The sequence below is a fragment of the Pleurodeles waltl genome, chromosome 4_2 (assembly GCF_031143425.1).
Source record: "Pleurodeles waltl isolate 20211129_DDA chromosome 4_2, aPleWal1.hap1.20221129, whole genome shotgun sequence".
NCBI lineage: Eukaryota > Metazoa > Chordata > Amphibia > Caudata > Salamandridae > Pleurodeles > Pleurodeles waltl.
In genome coordinates this window covers 277,837,719-277,857,901 of record NC_090443.1, presented here as the reverse complement: position 1 = coordinate 277,857,901, position 20,183 = coordinate 277,837,719, and the positions used below count along the sequence as shown (strand labels likewise).

At 40.7% G+C, this 20,183-nt stretch overlaps 1 protein-coding gene across 1 annotated transcript in view; it reads right to left on the bottom strand.

Moving 5' to 3' along the window:
• Positions 1-20,183, bottom strand: part of LOC138293849 (extracellular calcium-sensing receptor-like) — a 172,735-nt gene that overhangs the window by 134,509 nt on the left and 18,043 nt on the right. The window contains exon 2 of the mRNA XM_069233157.1: positions 5,622-5,693. Within this exon, the coding sequence (XP_069089258.1) occupies positions 5,622-5,693 (72 nt within the window). The remainder of the gene's footprint in view (positions 1-5,621; positions 5,694-20,183) is intronic.

The window sequence follows — 20,183 nt, the reverse complement described above, 5'->3', positions numbered from 1 at the left end:
GCCCATAGGGATCTCCTGGAACCCCAATACCCTTGGTACCTCAGTACCATATACTAGGGAATTATAAGGGTGTTCCAGTATGCCAATGTAAATTGGTGAAATTGGTCACTAGCCTGTTAGTGACAATTTGGAAAGAAATGAGAGAGCATAACCACTGGGGTTCTGGATAGCAGAGCCTCAGTGAGACAGTTAGTCATAACACAGGTAACACATACAGGGCACACTTATGAGCACTGGGGCCCTGGCTGGCAGGGTCCCAGTGACACATACAACTAAAACAACATGTATACAGTGAAATATGGGGCTAACATGCCAGGCAAGATGGTACTTTCCTACACTTTTCCAATAGAAACAAATACAGTGACCATTCCTTTTCACGCACCTGTCTTTTCCAACTTACTTAGTGTAGCATAATGTCAGTGATATTTGCAACATAACAGGTTGGTTATCTACTCATGTAAATGCAGCATTCCCTAGCGTGAATTACCTTACAGACTCCACCTTCCTATCATTAGTGTGGTAAATCCGGGGGAAGATTAACACTGCATATCAACCCCATTGTGCAGCTGCTGAAAGTAAGCAAATTTGCAACACCTATATCATATACCTTTAATACTTACTTCTAGTTCTACCTTCAACTAAATAACTATAGTCACATTCACTCCATCCCACTACTTCAACAGTCTCATTTCCCTCCTGTCATCTTATCATGCATAAGGTTCCTTCCTTCTCAAAGTCAATACTTAACCTTAGGGGTAGATCTAGATTTGCTGTATCTTTCCCCTTTCTATGTTGTACCTTAACTCTGTTTATTTCCTTCTCTTCATCTTGCCTTATTCTTTCATTTAATTCATCTACAAACATTCTCTCATCCCTACTGATTAAATTATGCATGCGTTAGTTAATGACATTCAGTTTAGTCACAGAAATAAATAAATTAATCATATATCTTCATCTAATCCACTTAAAGAAATGATAAGCATAATTAGTAAACCACAAATACATAGGTCCATCAGTAACAATTGGTACATCTTCTGAAGGCTTTCCATAATCAGTATGAACAATTGAGTAGATTGTTGCTGATAGAACACTTCAGAAAGACACTCCAGGATAAAACGTAGGACAATATGGAACTATGCAGATCTCTCAGCTGTGGAGGCTGGAAGATATGAACACACAAAAGAATTATCTGGCTGCATTACTTTTACATATTCAGCTAACATCTAAAAAATAGACATTATGACTATAGATTCCTTGAGAATGGGGGGTATGTGAGAATCTACCCTGATGCATTTGCTTAACAACAGCAGATTTAATATAGGGAACATCTCCTTTCAGTAGATGAACATCCAACATCCACCCAAGTATAGAAACCAAAATGGCAACAAACCAAAATCTACAAGCACAGCTTTGCAGCACTGCTGCACCATGTTAGTTCAAATCAGATCAAAGTACAGGATCAGTATGTTGACTGAAGAGGTTAGTCCTTCTACAGCCATCCTACCATTACTACCCTAGCTCAGTAACTATGGTGATATTTATCCTGCACCAACTGCAGGCTAAGGCGGAGGTAGTCCTCAGATAGTTACACTATCTATCTGCCCTCCTTGGCGTGGTAAACAGTTCACACAAGTTGAGCCCTGTTTGTTGTCTTTGAGTCAAGTAGGTTGAACTACGTCAGTCAGACATTCGCTAGGTACACTGTCAGTTCTTGCAAACTACGTCCAATCAGTACCCGAATATTTGCTATTTATCCTTCTCTCTTCTCTGTGTCATTTAGTGAGTACTGAGTCTAGGCTCTCGTCTTCAGTATCTGGTTATTTGAGAAGTTCTAGGTCCTCTGATTTCCTAGTCTCTCTTATCACCTCTGGCATTTTTGTAGTTATCAACAGTCTCTTTCGTCTAGTCTTTGTCCTGGCCAGGCTTCTTCCGTTAATGCCTGATTCTGTGAAGTACTTGTTATTTCTGGCTCAGATGAAGCTGATTCACTTTCAGAGGAGGAACTTTCTCTTTCAGCCTCACTTCCTGGTGCAACTGATCCAGGTTGATCTAATTCAGTTCACCATGAATTCTCACTGTCTTGGCGGAGACACAGTCTTTAGTCCAGAGTCTGGCATCTCATTGTACCATCATTCCACTCTAGTCACATTTACGATTCTGTTACAGAGAACTGAAAACTTTTGGACTGATCTTTCTTTCCCTCATCTGATGCACTAGAAATCTCAAACCTAGGTCAACTTGAGAAGTTATTTGTGTTGGCTCTGCTTCTTCCGCTTCTCATCTCACCCTCTTGGGGTGTAAGCCATATATCCAGTTCAGCAGTCTAGTACACTTCTCAGCACTATTTGTGATCACGATCACCAGGTATGGGCCTCTCCAAAGCTCTTCCAGGCACTATTGTGAAAGTGCTTCTTCACATGAACTCAGTCACCGGTATTCAGATAATGGCATGGAGATTCCCGCCCAGCTGGAGTAGTGGCATCAACCTGATGAGAGATACAGTACACCACATAAGCCAGTACCTTACAGCATTTGAGAACCAGTTCATCTGTGATATTCAGAAGAGCTGTAGATAGACCAGAAGGAATTCTCATGGCTCTCACCATCAACACCTTGTGAAGAGACAATTCTCTTCATTTGCACAGTGTGCTTCGCATGCTCATCAATACCAAGTGAAGTGCATTGGGCAGTTTGAGTGATGTGGTAATGCACAAGCTTTGGCCAATTTGTGTCTTGATAGTCCCATTTAGTCTTTCAACAAATTATGAAGATTCTTGTCTGCAACTACAATAGAATCTTTGATCTATCCCTAAGGTCGTATATAACAACTCATCATTTCATTCTTGAAGTGACTTCCTTAATCTGATTCAATATAAACCTGCATCCTGTTAGCAATGGGCTCTCTAGTTGGCAGGGGTATGCACCCAGTCCATGTAGGGACCACCACTCTAATCAAGGTAAGTCAGATACACACTAATTTAATTCATCTACAAACATTATCTCATCCCTACTGATTAAATTATACATGTTTTGGTTAATGATATTCATGTAAGTCACAGGAATAAATAATTTCATCATATACCTTCATCTAATCCCCTTAAAAATATGATACACATGATTAGTAAACCACAAATACATATTTCCATCAGTCACAATTTGTACATCTTCAGAAGGCTTTCCATAATCAGTATGAACAATTGAACAGATTGTTGCAGATAGAACACTCCAGAAAGACATCCCACGATAAAAATTAGGGCAATATGGAAATATGTTCTGATATTATATGATAACCGGTGCTCGCCCTCTGGTAGCTTCAAACAGAGCAGTTAGGCTTATCTAATAATGCAATGTGTAAAGTATTTGTGCAACACATACACGCAGTAACACAATAAAAACTACAGAAAAATACTTCACACATGTTTAGAAAAATGGATTATTCTATTCTGAACAAAACAAGACCAAAACGACAAAAAAATCCAATGAGTACAAGTTGAGATATACATTTTAGAAGAATAAGGGTAGAAATAGCCATTAGAAGCAAATAGCGCGTTAGGGGTTACTTGAGGTCATGCTGGACCAAGAAAAAGTTAACAGATCAAGCCAAGCATGATGGAACGCAGCCAAGTACAGGAACAGGCAGGCCTGGGGAACAGAGTACCTTGATCCTAGTCGCAAACATGAGATACGGGGTTGATGTGCCGATGTCACTCCCGCAGTCGTGGGATGAGTTAATTTTTCTCATGTGTTGATGGTGATGGATTGCTTTCTGAAGCCGAGCATTGCAGCTGTGATGCATTGATTCGGAAGCCGATGCTTTGGGTTTTTCCACGCTGTCGTAGGGAAGTGTCAATCAGCTTTCAGTGATGGTGGTGATGCAGTGTTTTCCGTGCTGCGATGCCGATGTGCTGGGTTCCGATTCTGGCAGGCAAGGAATGCGTCCGTTAATGCGGGGGCTCTCGAAATGCCTCTCAGGCCCCAAGTGTGATGTGCTGATTTTACTCCTGTAACAGGGTTGATGTGTCCGTTGCTGCTTTCAGCAGGCATGGAGTGTGTTGATTGCACTGCTGCAAGTATCTAGGTCTACTTCCAGTGAACCAGGCACAGGAGCAAGGGTAGAGACTTTGATATCCTTGAGTCTCTAGCAACAGGAGACAAGCCACCAAGCCCTTGGTGACCATTTTGGGTTGCAAGGCAGAGTCCAGCCTTTGACAAAGTCCAGTTGTAGGTCCAGAAGTGTCTGATTAAGTGGGGTCAGAGACCCAATACTTATACCCAAATGTGCCTTTGTAGTTGGGGTGATTTCAAAGAATGGTCTTTTAAATGCACAAGTATTCTTTCTTCCTCAGCCCTGGCTCCAGACTAGTAGGTGGGGGTAATCAGTCCTTTCTGTAGGGGCAGGCACTGCCTATTCAAGTGTAATTGTCCTCCGCTTCTGCCCTTCCTGCCCATGAAGAGCCATCAGAATAACAAAAACAAAGTGTAGCTGTCACCCACGCCAGTCGTGTATTGGAGACAGGCTACAGGCACAAAAAGCTGTAAGAGCAGAGAAATGTCCACTTTCTAAAAGCGGTATTTCTAAAAGAGTAATGCTAAATTTGACTTTACTGTTAAAAAGGGTTTATCATTATTGTTCCAATGATATGAAACATGACAAAGCTACTCCCTCTCAATCAGGCTTTACAGCTTAAAAGTGTAATAAGGAATTCCCAATGTTCAAGGCTTAGCAAAGGGATTTAAATGTCAAGTCCAAGTGGCAGTAAAACTGCACACACAGGCTCCACAGTGGCAGGCCTGAGACATGTTTAAAGGGCTACTTGTGTGGGTGGCACAAGAAGTGCTGCAGGCCCACTAGCAGTATTTAATTTACAGGCAGGGCTTATATGATATACCTCTTTACGAGGGACGTACAAGTAAATCAAATATGACAATTGTGTATACATCAATGTTACCATGTTTACAAAAGAGTACATGTACTTTAGCACTGGTCAGCAGTGGGTAGTGCTCAAAGTCCTAAGGTCAACAAAACTACATTCATCAAAATGTGGAAGGTAAAAGGGAAAGGGTTTCAGGTGACTTTTCAGAGAGGGCCATTTTCTAACACATCCCAAAATGCAGTATCAATGCCCGCAATAGACGTTGGGCAACTCTCAGACTGTCATATTTCCTAATGAGATATGCCTCCACCCAAGGAGAAAACAGGCACACAATCATGAGGATACACCTTAACTAGTTACATCAGGGCATCAATAAAAAAATCAATCTGGAGGCGGTTGAAGGAGCCATCAGACCTCCACTGTTTGACTCATGGTCACAGCTCCCTTTTGGCTGTATTTTATTTTTGACAAACCGCACAGCGCTGGTACAGATTTTCTGCCATTGCATGAGTGTGGATTATACCAGAACTGTTTAAATGTCAACACCATTCGGCCTTGTCTCACATGCGTGGGACCATGCAAATATCTTACCATGGCAGGTATCATTCGATCTGGAAGCACAGGCTTCCCATCACTGGACACCCAAATGTCACTAGCATCCTTTACACATGCCATCCTTTCCCACTTTGCCTTTTCATTCTCTGGGGCTGTGTGTTGTTATTTCCTCAGTTCATTGAAAGGCTGTACAGTGTTCAGTAGCATGTTTGGAACAATGTCTTCCTCAGCACTGCATGGCTCATCCATGAGGAAGGTGCCAGACTAAAGAGAGTAATATCGAGCAATCTCATTCAAATAACGGTTGCCTCTAGTAACAAAATAATGTCAGCTCTTGTGTGTAGCACACTTTACTACAGCATTCTCCTTTGGCAAATGAACAATGGGTTGACAAGTATTTTGAAATAAATACTTGGTCTGCAGACCTAAGTCTTGCCTTGGATACATTTAAAGCTACAATTAATGGGAGGACACTAAGTTATAATATTATGAAGCAAGGCAGACTTCAAGGTTCTGCTGAATAATTGGTATAGGCAGCTTACTGAGCTTGAGCTCAAACATACTCATGCTGTATTAAATAAGGATGAATGGGAGGAGCTATAACAGGCTGACGTCTACATCAAAAAGGCACATAATTTGGGTATAGCAGGGAACAAGCAAGGAGATATGTGGTCAATATGAATCAACAACATGAATTTAGTGATTAGGTGGGAAACATACCGGCACAAAAAAAACATCATAAAATGAACAGAAATATAATAAAAGCATGGTACAATAAAGAAGGGGCCTGGCCTAAAAGCTGCAGCAATATAATGCAAGTGATCTTCCATTTCTACCAGGAGCTTTATAGTGAAGACCTACAACCTAATGGGGCTAGGATTAAAGAATGTCTAAAGGGACTAGAGATGTTGTGAATCACAACCAAAGATCAAACAAAGCTAGTGTAAGAGATAACCCTGACAAGCTCAAATAATCAATCTGTAGTCTACCAACCTGAAAAGCTCTTGGTCCAGATGGCATTCCCCCTTGAATTCTATTTGACTTTGAGGACGAAAATAGGGAAAACCACAGTTTTTTAGATGAGAGAAAAACAAAAAGAAAAATTAGCCCTGCCTTCATCGAGTGAAATTAACATTTTTATCTTTGTAAAAAAAGATAAATATCCAACAAGATCAGGCTCATATAGGCCAATCTCTTTAATTAACAGTGACTCCAAAGTTTACTTCAAAATAATGGCTTTACACCCTTGCAGGATAATTGGCAAGCTAGTTACGCCCTGGCAGCATGACTCTATCCTAGGGAAGAATACAACTGAAAATATAAACAGAGGAATAGCATTAATGGAGATAGTGGAACAGCAGAAACAACCCTTGGCAACGATCCTGCTAGATACAGAGAAGGCGTTTGATCTTGTAACATATGTGTAACTATGGAGATAATGGATCCTTTAGGATTCTAACAATCTTTTATTTAATCTTTTAGGATTTTTTTTAAAGACTCAATTGCTAAACTCCAAATTATGGGCCAATCATCAGATTCTGTTAAAGTAATACAAGGGATAAGACAGGGTTTCCTGTCCTCTCCAATACTTTTTGCCTTATACCCGGACTCATTTTTAAGGAGACTAGTGCCAAACCCAGATATTCCTCTGTTTTTTGTTAATAGCTATATGACTAAAATATTAGCCATGCTGATGACACAGCTATTTTGACTATTGATCCCCGGAAACCGATAGATATTATTGAAGGAGAGGCAAAAGACTTTGGTTTATATTGAGGATAGTTAATGAATGAAATCAAAACTCAAACTATCTAGTCAATAAGTATATCAGCTCACATGACCGCCAGATAATCAAGCAAGCTATTTATCTAAGAGTGAATTTAAATATGGAAAATGAAAATATTAATTTATAACCATCAATTATCCACCACTCCTATTAAAATTTAGTGATGAGCTGAAAACGTGGCATGATTTCCATTTTACAATTGTGGGTAGATGCAATATCATAATAATTATATTATTACCCAAAATATAGTATTACGTCATGTCAATTGCACTGTTTCTTCATCCAATCTATATGTTCAAGTTATATTTAGGCAGAGCATGGAAATTCTGCTCTGCCAGTGGAGTTTGCAAAGTATGGGCACTTCGTGCTACGCAGTGTAGCGCGGAGTTCCTCAATTCTGAAACCGGGCGTGAAGCGAAGTTCATTCCTGAACACAAGATTTCGTTTTGGTGCTCTCTCGTGAGCACGCACAAGACTTTGCATTCGCTCGTGCTGTGTCCGGCCATGCGAGCAAGACTTTGCGTTTACCCACGCTGCTTTCGGCTGCAATGCCGCCCAAAACAGTTCAGCTCGCAGTGCGCAAAATCACCTGGAGTAGATTTTCTACTCATGAGACATCTAAATCTAGCCAAAAAGAGGTTTCTTGAGTTGATTTGTTTCTCCAATGGACCCCACAAGCTGTTTTTTAGTGTGAAAAGCCTTTGTACTTTTTTTTCAACACGAAGGAAGTGCCCCAGAGACTCCAATTTCCTGCTCCTGTCCAGCAGGCTCCTCCCAGTGCTTTGTCCATCTCCTGGTCACTTTTCACTTGGATTTTGAGAGGATAGAATCACTCACTTTGCCTCTTGGATATACCTTTGGATTTAAGGACTTTGTTTTTGTAAATCACACAGGTAAGTTAAAAAACTATTGAATAAGGGTGTTGTTCATTTGCTTGGGCATGCACCAGTATTTCTTTGTACTTTACTTTCATTTAAAAAATTTGTAGTGATGGGTGGCCTGGAATTTAAGTGTGGGCCAAGTTATTATTTATTTTGCGTTTCATTGATTTTTCATCTTTTGTAAAGGAAAATTTTGCATGGCTCAGTACCTTTTCTACATGTTTGTAACATTTGCAATATTATTTTACTATGTGGCGTCGAATTCCAAAGGACCATCTAGCCAGTAGGCCCAGTACTTGAAGTCATAACTGCCTGAAATAAATCTTTCAGTGATATATGTCTTCTTGGATTAAATTAAAAATGTTGACTGTTATTTGCATTTTATTTTTGTTTGCAAAATGTGTGTATGTTGTGGGGTAATATTTGATGGCATAGGAGGATTGTGTTCTGTTGTTGTGAATTTTTTATAGGTCAGTTAATATTTGAGATTTTGCATTGCTGAATTAATGCCACTGTTTTCTTCAGTCTTACCAGCGTGCCTCCTTATGGGGGTGGTGGAGGAGGGGTGTTTTTCTGTCTGAGTGAGTATTCAAAAATGCCAGGTGAATCAAACAAACAATTTACCATACCTGACTGAAAGGTCCTTTCCCAATTATACCCCCTGGAGCTAAGTCCCTGATTTTATTACAAACATTGCCTGCAGCGAGGACAAATGTATTCAGTCTCACATACCATGCAAATCTCCCACACAGCTTGCCACGTTTAAAACTGCACTGATTTGCAGGGGACCACGTTTATTCTGTGCTCGGGACTATTTTCTTCCACAGCCCGGCCTTAGTCATCAGTAGGGTTAATCAAAACAAACAAACGGCTGATAGAGAAGAAATGAAAGAAGAGAGAGTGAAAAAAGGGTTTCAGAGAAACAGAGAATTGGTGAAGATATGAGGAAGAAATGAGGCATGAAGGGGACAATGAACGGATAGACAGTGGAGAGATAGAAGTGGATGGGTGCAAGTCGTGCTGGAAAAGAACATAATGTAATCAAAGACACCCACATTGGTAGAGTGTTGCTAGATAGGGGCAGTGTTATGAGGGATGCAGCCAGTGGCAGTACGCCTACTGTCTTTCTATATATATATGCATTATTTTTACAAACTCTGCCCTCAGAGCTAGTGACAACAAGGAGAAATGCCACAATAAAGTTTAGTTTTACTATATATGTACCTAACAGATTGCATTTTAATATAACAGATTGTGTTCAGGGGTCTACTGAAGAGATATAGACGTCCCCAGCAAAACTCGAGTTCGAATGATATCTAGACATTTCCAAAGGAAATTATAAAATAGACTTTGTGTAATGCGCTCCTCAGATTTTAGTGATCGTGTTACAATGTAGCCTGCAGGTCAAAAACTACATTGAATCACGGTTCATAATAAACGCCTGTTACAATGTGGTATATAAAATGGACTCCGACTGGCTGCTGAGTCGGCAGGGATGTCTGGCAGTGGCCAGCTGGCATGTCCTTTACTAGAAACAACTGTCCTACACGTGACACAACTTTGGGAAAAGGAAGTCTTGTTCCAATAGTGTCTGCTCGGGACAGTACTGGGACGATTCGCGGAACATGTATATGCGGTCTGAGCAATAAAGTATCAATCGGAAGTGATACCCGCTGGTCTCCCTTCAGTGACAGCACAGCAGTGAAGCGACCGTTTGAGGGAAGAAGGGCGGATGAGAAAGACGGACGTGAGGCTGGAAAGATCCATATCAAAGAGGCACGGAAAGGGAAAGAGGACAGGCATAAGGGAGACTTATTTACATGAAGAAGGCCCCAAGGGAGTGATGGATAGATAAGGGTAAGAAAGGACGAATACAAAGGTAGCTTTAGAGAGGGACGGAAGATAAATTAGGAAAAGAGGTGTGTCATAGCAGACGACGCATGCACTCATCCTACTTATCACTTATCACCTTTAGCGCCTCCGTGTGGAGTCGGATTTGATCACTTTCAAAGGCTTTTGCCCACACATTTTTACTTGGTAAAATCAGAAGAAATACGTACTAGCTACAAACACAAACAACTTTCGAGTATAATTACCTCAGACTAGGGAAACACAAATGGCCCTACTGCATTACCGCCCAGTCTGAGGTTCAGAACTTTGAATGATGATGCAAAGATGCAATATCACAAGGGTTTCACCAGTTACGATTATCCTCGATGGCTCCTCTGTCTCTGGGAGACTTTAATTTATGTAATAGTTCATAGTCCCAATGACTCATCAGGAGCACTGTTCAGTGATACAACATTTCTTTGTTGGCAAGGAGTGCTTGTCTCCCAGAGTAGACAAAGGTGTTTACAATAGAAATTGTGAATTGAAAGATTTAATTATTATGTAACTTCTTACCTGCATTTCAATCTATATCTATGTAAAATGGAAACAGAATTAATGCAACACATTGAATTTCAAGTTTCCTCCTCTGACTATAGGCCTGACTGTGAATTGCTTATAATATTCACACCCATCTGTTAACTATTGTTTAAGCATGGGCTAGAATTACAAGTTTGAAGGTATTGAACGCATTCGATATTTAGGTAATTTGTTAAATAACTCAACTTTTGTTATTTTGCAGCAGGTCAAACATATGGTATTTACCGTAGCACCCAGATTTAGCTGCGCTAAACAGCAAAATCTGCATTTTATTCTCCATTAACCTGTAATAGGTGTTACAAGTTTCTGGGGAATGCCATGCAGACTTTGGTGGTTAATGCATGGTATGGTAAATACTGTATGCTTTTTCCTTGTCAACTTTTGGCAGTTTTGACCTGCCAAAATTAAAGCAAGGTTGAGGTATTTAACGAATCCGATAATTATTGGATCCTTTTTAAATAACACTCAACTGGTCATTCTAACCCCTGAGCAAACAAGGGTTTATGCAAGGGTAGGAAATTGACGACCAACTCGTAATCAGGCCTGACGTTTTTAGTGTCGAGTCTGCGTCGCATGCTCTTGCGTTTCGCTAGTGAGACGCTTTAGGAATTAAAAAGGGCTCGGAGCCCCGTTCACATCACGTCTGCGTCTTTCATTGGTTCGTGGGCTTGCCTGTTAGAATCTGCTTGATTTCATTAGTTGAAGGCACACATACATCATGACTTTTCCGGTGGTTAGCCCTCCTCGAGTGCAGCGACCAAGTACTGTAAACATGCGTGGTTCACTGTTTCCCATCAGGTTTGTGGACTACTTTTTATCTATTTTCGCAGCGCGATCTCGCTTGGCAGAAGTCGAGCGCTTTGCATACTATCGACCCTGTTACACAGTTAACTGCACTTTTGCCGGTTACGTACATAATTGCACTTTTGCCAATAGATTTCAATACGAGTGAACTGTAGCAGCGCGATCGCGCTGTCTTTTCCTTTTAACGTGGCAAGAAAAATCCGGTTGGGAGTTTACAACTGCTTATAGGTCTAACTCGTTTCACATACGTTTTGTTTCCTTGTCGCAGACCAGAAACCTTTAGCGCTCTGCCCAGAGCAGTAGCAATCTCTTCGACTCGGTAAACTTGAGATTGTGTGAACACTCTTCATCAAGAGTCAGTTATTTAGAGTGTACAAAGCAGCATTGAAAGTGATTAGTATTCCGTGGCAGGACCGAGCACATATTGTGTGTAGCTTGGGAACAGTATTCCAATCAGAAACAGCATTGACAAGAAAGCGCTCTTTGTAGTTCAAAAGCATAATTATCCAGCGTGCCTTTTCAAATATGTTGCATACATTAACTATCCAGTAGCATATTTCATGCTCGAGATATAAAGCTAAGGACATGTACCTATTTTTAATCCAAGTATGAAAGGCACCTGTATAAAGCATAAATAATACTGCACTGTGCTATTAATAAATCAGGTATAAAAATAGCCAAGACAACTATGATTTCTTGGCATCCTGAAATGTGATAGGATCTGCTTTCATAATCAAGGAGACATCTGGGACTTGTCTGGTTCTAGCACGCCTGCCAGAAGAGGAACCTGAGCCCAGGCATTCAGCAGGTTCAGAGGTGAATTGACACAGATGAAAACAACAAACCCAGAAGGTGAAAAGCCTGTGCGTTATTTTTAAAGCATATATGCCATCTTATTTTTCTTCATAGAACCAAGGGGAGCATTACTATCATCTTTGGCATATGCCAGGATGGTGGGCAGTGGGAGCCCCACAGGAGCTATAAAATTCAGTAGAGCCCCAGTCGTGGATGACGACTGGGCAAAGTGGCGGAGGCAGGGGAAACAAAACAAAAATAAAACATATATATATATATTTTAAAAAGTACTTTCAGCGCACTCCCGCACAGCCACTCTCTGCCGCTCAGCAGGCACAAGCTCTCAGCCTTTCCTGCAGCCAATCATGATGCTGCTTAGAGCAGCGTTATGATTTGCTGGGGCGCCAAGGCAGAGAGGGAACCTGGGCCTGCTCTCGCCAACCCGGCAACACAGTGCCAAGTTTGAGAGAACCCTGTGCGCATGTGTTTGGCAGGACCGAGACGGCTGGCCAAACATACATGCGAACTGAGGGGAGTGCTCTATGCACTCCCCTCCATGGTTGTCATCCCCCCAATGCCTTTAAAAATAAAACATTAATAAACATTTATCATAGTTTTATTTTTAATGGTTTGCAGCTGCTGCTACTGGCGGAGTGGGGGGGCGACGCTCGTCTGCCCCTGGAGAGCCCCGTTGGGGGATGGCTCCCACAGACAAAGGTCTGCTGCTGCAACTGATGAGCCCAACCACCTCCCTAGTGCTTCATTTGAGCCAGTGGTTTCCGGTGCTCAGCATCAGCACTTAGTCATCAACACCAGGACTTATGACAGCCAGCTACATGGCGCTGTTCATTTAATCTTGTAATGGGCACAACAAGAGCTGTTTATTAATGCTACATACATTAAACATAAGAAATACTTGCCACCTAAAGCTATAAGAATAGTTTGGGTGGCTGGTAGTAGTCATTTTAAATGTATAAAAATTCAGAATTGTCATTAGTAGCACTGACAGGAGGAATGGGTGGTGCCAGCTGTAGTGGCCTTCTGACAAGGGCCTCAGCATTTATTTTTTTTACAAATGAAGTACTGCACTTCCTACAGAATTCACCCTGTATTCACATTGTTTATACTGTGTGACCCACACACATCTACCAACATGCATACTTACTCTCACTCAACGCACTAACTGTATATTCACATTCATATTTGACTGCATTGACACACACCACAGTGAGAGCTAAAAAAAATCTTAAAACTAATGTGTGATGGCATCTCAGTCCAAACCTTGACCCTCTTACACTGATCCTTCAGTAGTCCTTTACCTAGAAGCTCCAGGGTACTAGTCTTTAGTCACTGCTTCATGTTTGAGGGCATCATTGCTCTTCTTTGGTGATCTCTGTGGCCCTCAAACATACAGACAGAGCCTAAGCCCAAACCTTTGGATCGCGACGTCAACAAACTAACAATGTACCGGCGTCCACTCTAACAATGCTTCTTTCTCTTACTTCACAGATATTTGCATTTATAACAGAAAAGGACCCCCTCACAACTCCCCATTAGAGCTTCATGTCCTTCCTCACAAGCGTGTGTACAGCTATAAAGTGCCCTAGGGGCTTGCGCTCATACCTAAAGAATACAAACATCTCTTCCTTGTAAGATGGGTGCTGAATGATACTTGCAAGGGCGAGGGCTTCCATTAGTAAAAGTAAGAGTGCTCATAAAAGTACCACTATCTGATGCTCGGAGGAAAACCAGTCTCTCATAAATAGCATGAACCATGTCCACTGGAAAACAGATGAAGCAAAACTTTTCCAGTTGGAAAAATAGATTTGCTGTGGAGATGCCATAAATCCTCATACGGGGGCACCTGGTGATATGCTGATTTTAAGTCAAATGTCATAAACTCTTGCAAAAAGAATTAGCTCTAGGAAGTGAATCTCAAATCAAGTTTGTGCCCGTTTTGCAACACTTCTGGTAACTTTGCACTGGTGCAAAGTGCTGATAAATTTGCCCTGTGATGCTCAAACCTGAGCCGCTGTATGCTTTTTTTCCAGTGTTAATTTCACAATATGGCAATTAGTGACCGCTGTTAGTTTAAAGGGCATGGGTCGCAATGTTAGCATGTTGATAAAGTTAACGTAGTGATGGTGATCTTCTGTCCCTTGTAGGCCTCCATTCCTGCAATCACAACTGTTCACAATAAATCAGAAAAACACATAACACATAATACATCTAAGTGAGGCACACGTTTTGCAATGTGCTGCAAGATCCCCTTTTTAGGGTCGAGCACGCAAACGCTCGTGCCCCTGTTGTAATCTTTCTGCTCTGGGCTTTTAACCATGCCCATGTCACACCCATAAATTTGGTTGGTTCATTGGCTTACCTTTTAAAATTGACTTGATTTTGTTAGTGAAAGGCATGCATATGTCATTCCTTTTCCGGTGTTTAGCCCTCCTCAAGAGCACTGATAAACTACTGAAAACATACGAGGATCCGTGTTTTCCAAATGGCTTCTGGACTACTTTTTCTTTCCTACGCAGTGCGATCTGGCTGGGCAGTAGTCGAGCACTTTGCACGACATCAACCCTGTTACATGGATAATTGCACGTTTGACAAGATGTTTGACTGCAAGCTAACTTCTGCTTCCTTTTGTGTGTCTCCTTCACGCACATGGCAGCCGTCAGGTCGCTTATGTGAAACTGTTTTACTTTTCATTTTCAGATTATGTGGCCAGAAAAGTCAGGTTAGGAGTTTACAATGCTAATAGCTCTAACTTAAGCAAATGCGAGACCCATTGCATTGCAAATGCTTGTTCATAGTGCAGCCAGAATAAATGCTTGCAACTGCATAAAAAAATACTCTTCTCTTTCAGCCACTATAAAAATGAATTCGATCCTTCTTCTGTGAAGTGGATAGAACTGATGCAGGTAAAATTGATCTGCCTGGGAAAGGGCGCTCGCTGTTTGATCTGAAAGTACTGAAGAATTGTGTTTTTCTTAGCCTGTGTAACGGCTATTTATGCAACGCAACAGTAATCAGAGATCTTTCAAAGGAAGGTATGATTACTTCAAGCTAGAATGTGGGTGTTTCCTTTCTGAAAAACAACGATATTTTTAGCAGTGTACGAAGGGGTCTGTGTATCGCTGCTAATGGCATCCACTTAAAATTGCGAACATCAATAGCCTCAGTGCTACATTGGCTTTGATCTGTAAATTCGATGTGCACCATTTCTAATAGTTAATCTATGATTCAGTGCAAATAAGTATGAAATGAATCGGACAAGTGCAGAAACGGAAAGTTTGCTACCATGTTCTTTTAACACCGTCTTGTTATGTATTTCTCACCCTGTACTGCAGGGTACTACGCAAGTGGCTGTACTGAGGTTGTCCTGGGCACATGACAGGAAGTGCCTTTGTCGTTAATAGTTTAGTCTAGCAGTGACACATAAGCCTTGTACGCCGGCTCTGCTGCGGCTCGTAATGTCACTTGGTAATTATTACTAATATTAGTGGTTGCAGAGCTAGAGGCACGGATCTTTAGGTATCATGTCAGAAAAGCTTTAGCTATCTGCAACAACGTGTGCTAGCGGTTCCAAATACACAGAAACTAGTTAAGTTCATCAGTCTTCTTGTATGTAAAATTCAGGTGCAAAAAAGTTAGGTTTGCCAACGCTTTTTCGCTTTTGGATCGCTTTTAGTTGTGTTGTGATCTTGCTTTTTGTAAACCATGTGCTGTATATCTTTCAGCAATAACACGTACATGCCAGTCTGTTTAGAATGTTAGCTGGTTGTAGATTCTGTTGCCAGGGAGCTCTAAAGTTCCAGCAAGAGGCAGATGCCGTTGGTTGGAAGTGGAAACACCAGGTATGGAGAACTGTTCCCTGGACAAAGGAAGTACTTATTATCCTGAAGAACCTGGACCCCTTGATTACAACATAAATTTGGCGACGAGGAGGCCAGCCAGGGAGCCTGTACTTCTCCATGCATGGGGTGTTAACTGACGTGTGTGTAGTTGTTTGGGGATCGAGGCCCTCATGCTACTGAAATAACTGACACAGACACAGTAGCATGGTCGTAAGAACTAGCCACGGGCACGTGCGCCCGGCTCTTTTTATTGGGAGGGTCACCTGACTGGTGACGCCTGTGTTGGGTGGGTGTGGGGTGTGAATGTAAGGCCAGCCCTCAGCCGAGTGGCTGGTTAAACACTAGAACTTGCCAGCAGGACACTACATCGTGCACAGCTGAGCTAACGAAAAGTCAAGTCACAACTTTGTGTTTTAAATGCTTTGAAGAGGTATTGTACTCATCTAGTGCAGTGGTGTGAAACATCAACAGTTGGCTTGAAAGTCAAGTCGCAACTTTGTTTTTTTAAAACACTTTGTGGAAGTATTGTAAGGCGTTGTGGTACGAGTGTGGATGATAGAAGCGTTAAGAAGCCTGAAGCAGAGTGAGACACAGATGCTCGGCGCAGCAAAGAAACATCCAGGGGCAGCTTGATGCTGCTGTTTTGCCACCAGCGTTGCTCGCTGCCTAGTGCACATCATAAGTTAATATTTGTGTGGTGCTTGAATGGAGTACAGCACTGTTAGACCTGACAGCCTTAGGGTGGTCTTCCCCTGACTTTTTACTTGCCTTTCTCCATTTTTCTGATCACATTTTTGCTGGTTTAGGACTCTGCACACTTTACCACTGCTGACCAGTGCTAAAGTGCTTGTGCTCTCTCCTCTAAACTTGGTAACATTGGCTCATACCCAATTGGTATATTTAATTTACCTTTGCATCCCTAGTAAAATGCACTAGATGTGCTCAGGGTCTGTACATTAAATGCTACTAGTGGGCCTGCAGCACTGATTGTGCTACCATCATAAGTAGCCCCTTAACCACGTCTCAGGTCTGCTGTTGCAAGGCCTGTGTGTGCAGTTTCACTGCCACCTTGACTTGGCATTTAAAAACTATCTGCCAAGCCTTCAATTCCGCTTTTCTTACATGTAAGTCACCCCTAGGGAAGGCACTGGGTTACCCATAGGGCAGGGTACTATGTTAGTAAAAGGCAGGGCATGTACTTGAATGTCCCATTGTCGTTTTTCACTAGTGTAACGCCTAGCCTTCTCATAGGCCAGCATTAGAAATTCCCTTATATACTTTTAAGTGGTAATTTCTAATCTGAGAGGGATAGCCTTGTCATGTTTGGTATGGTTGGAATGGTAGTAAGAGATCCTTCTTACTGGTGAAGTTGGATTCTACATTACTATTTTAGAAATGCCACTTTTAGAAAGTAGGCATTTCTCTGCACTTGCTGCTCTCTGTGCCTTACATCCCTTACTGCTCTGTGTGCCTTACAGCCTATTGGAACCTCCAATCCACATCTGTTCTGTGCTGGTTGACAGCTCCCCTTGTGCATATAAACACAGGACACTCAGTTGCATTTGCATTTATCTGCATACTGGTGGGTCTGCCTGGGCAGGGAAGATGGAGAGGCTCTCACTTAAACTTCAAAAGTGACCTTTCCTCACACTAAGAACCGATAACCCCCCCAAAGGGCTCCTGGCAGAAACGGCTGGGTTGAAAGGGGAACCTGTGCACTTGAAAACCACTCTTTGAAGTGTCCCCCACTTCAAAGACACTTTTGGATATATATATATCTTCAACAGATGAACAATGGATCAACTGACGGCTGCACCAATCCCGTAAATATAGTCGCGATATCAAAGCAAAAACGTATCCGGCAATCTCGAATTCAGTTCAAAATTTTATTTCTTTATGCAGGTGACACAGAGTCCTGAAATACAATGTCGACGCATTTCGGCAGAACGCCTTCTACTGGACAATTCTGGTAACAAGACCAGCATTATTTAAATACACATTGACAGTCCTTCATTTATTTCCATACTATTACAATATAAGCTAAAGCAGCGGCCATCTTAAAACATGCTTCAATCTGGAGTTATAACAGATTCCCATAATGAATAAACAGATCACCTAAAATCATTAAAATATTTAAAATGATTTACATTAATGAGATATGGATATCTTCTAGATGTGATTTTGAAAAACCCCCAATCAACAATATAATTGTAATTAGATCTGATATCGATCATAAGTTATCTTGTCGAGTAAATAAATATACAATAATCTATAATTAGTCATCAATTCATCCATTTCATCTATATTACAAACTATTGAAAAACTACTGTGAGTAATTTATTGTTACACATAAAACAATCCTAAAAATATATAGATTGTATAAAGTTAAATAAGACAATCTATTATAAGCCATTGTTGTAATAAATCTTTTCTTTGAAAGAAAGACTTATTGAATAAGAAAATATTTTAAAAGGATTATTATTATTAAATGATTGCAAAGCGACAAATTAGTTACTAATACAGATCCTAATTGGCATACATCAATTACTTAGTATTTATTTTTCCATTCATAACGACAATCACTTATATTGTCTTTATATTGCAATCTAATCTATATCAACAAAGTGACATCATATTAATAGTGGGTTTACATATCTAAGAGAAATTTAATCAATTATCATCTACGACCTCATTTTAAATTACTAAATCAGCAGTTGATATCCAATTTATCTTTTTGTATATGGTGTATACATGGCCAGTTAGTGCCATACTTCAAAAACATCTTGAATTGTATCATAATACTTAGATATTGCTCTAATATCCATATCTTTTGAAGTGATTCTTCTTCGTTTTTATCTATATACTAGTTAACTCTATAGATGCATGTTGTTAATCTATGATTAGACAAGGCCTAGGCTTAAAGTGCAAGGTGATAAGTGATGCAATAAAATATGTGCAAAACATGCAACTAAAGTGCAACTACGTGTTAAAAACAATACTAAAAAGAACTAAATTTGTTACTATCTTCTCAATCCTATATCCTATAAATATATATATAGCTTCAATTATCTGCATATCTCAAATTATAAAGAAGATGTGGTCATACAACCACTAGCAGCTAAGGACCCACATGATCATAAATGGTGACCAATTTTTTAAATGTAACTCCTAAGTCTACAATCAGAGGTGGAGGTGAATGTATAGAGTTGTTACCCCTCTGGAATTTCTAATCATGGTAGTTTTCTCATCTCTCTCCATAGACATCATTATGGTTATAAAGTGATATTAGAATCACCATTCTGTGTGCAAGATTGACAAAACTATATAACGTCTTTTTCCATATGCAAGCTCAGTGCAGTTTAAGAATTAAAAAGTCATCTAAGATGGACATAAAGCTCAGCATCAAGATTGTGCCCCCATGGAGATTCAGAGCCTAATAATAAAATCATCTTGGATTCCATTTGTCTGAGTTCTAACGTTTTGTTACCTATTCTGGGGTTGTTTTTGATGGACTTAATACCGTAAAAAGATAGTGTGCTATAATCTCCTTTATGTACGTCCCAAAAGTGTTTAGCCAAGGGATAGGTCCTATCCTGATTTTTAATGGCTCTGAAATGTTGTAGGAATCTGATTTTTAACTTGTGAATGGTACTCCCAATATATTTCTTATGACATCCACATTCAATAACATAGATCACAAATTCCGTGTTGCATGTGATTCGATCTTTAATCTCACATTGGCGACCATCAAAAGTTTGATACTTTTGCATATTATGGGCGTACTTGCAGGCCTTGCAATGGCCACATTTCCAAAACCCCAAACTTTTTTGGCTCAGCCAGGATGTGTTGACTTTCATCGAGAAATAACTTCTGGTCAGATAGTCTCCCAGAGAACGTGCTTTACGGAAAGTTATAGATGGATGTACACCTATGTTATCTCTGATGATGGGATCATTCTGTAAGATGTGCCAATTGTTTTGAAGTATAGCTCTTAATGAATCATGTTGTTGATTATATTGAAAGAATATTCTAGGTGGTGATTGTTTGAGCTCACTACTGGTTACTGTATTATTAAAGAGTAGTTCATCTCTACTTTTACCTCTAACCCTGTGCTGAGCGTCCATCAGAATTTTAGAGGAATAACCTCTACTTAAAATATATATATACTGGGTCTGTGATTCTACCAGATCAGAGACTTCTG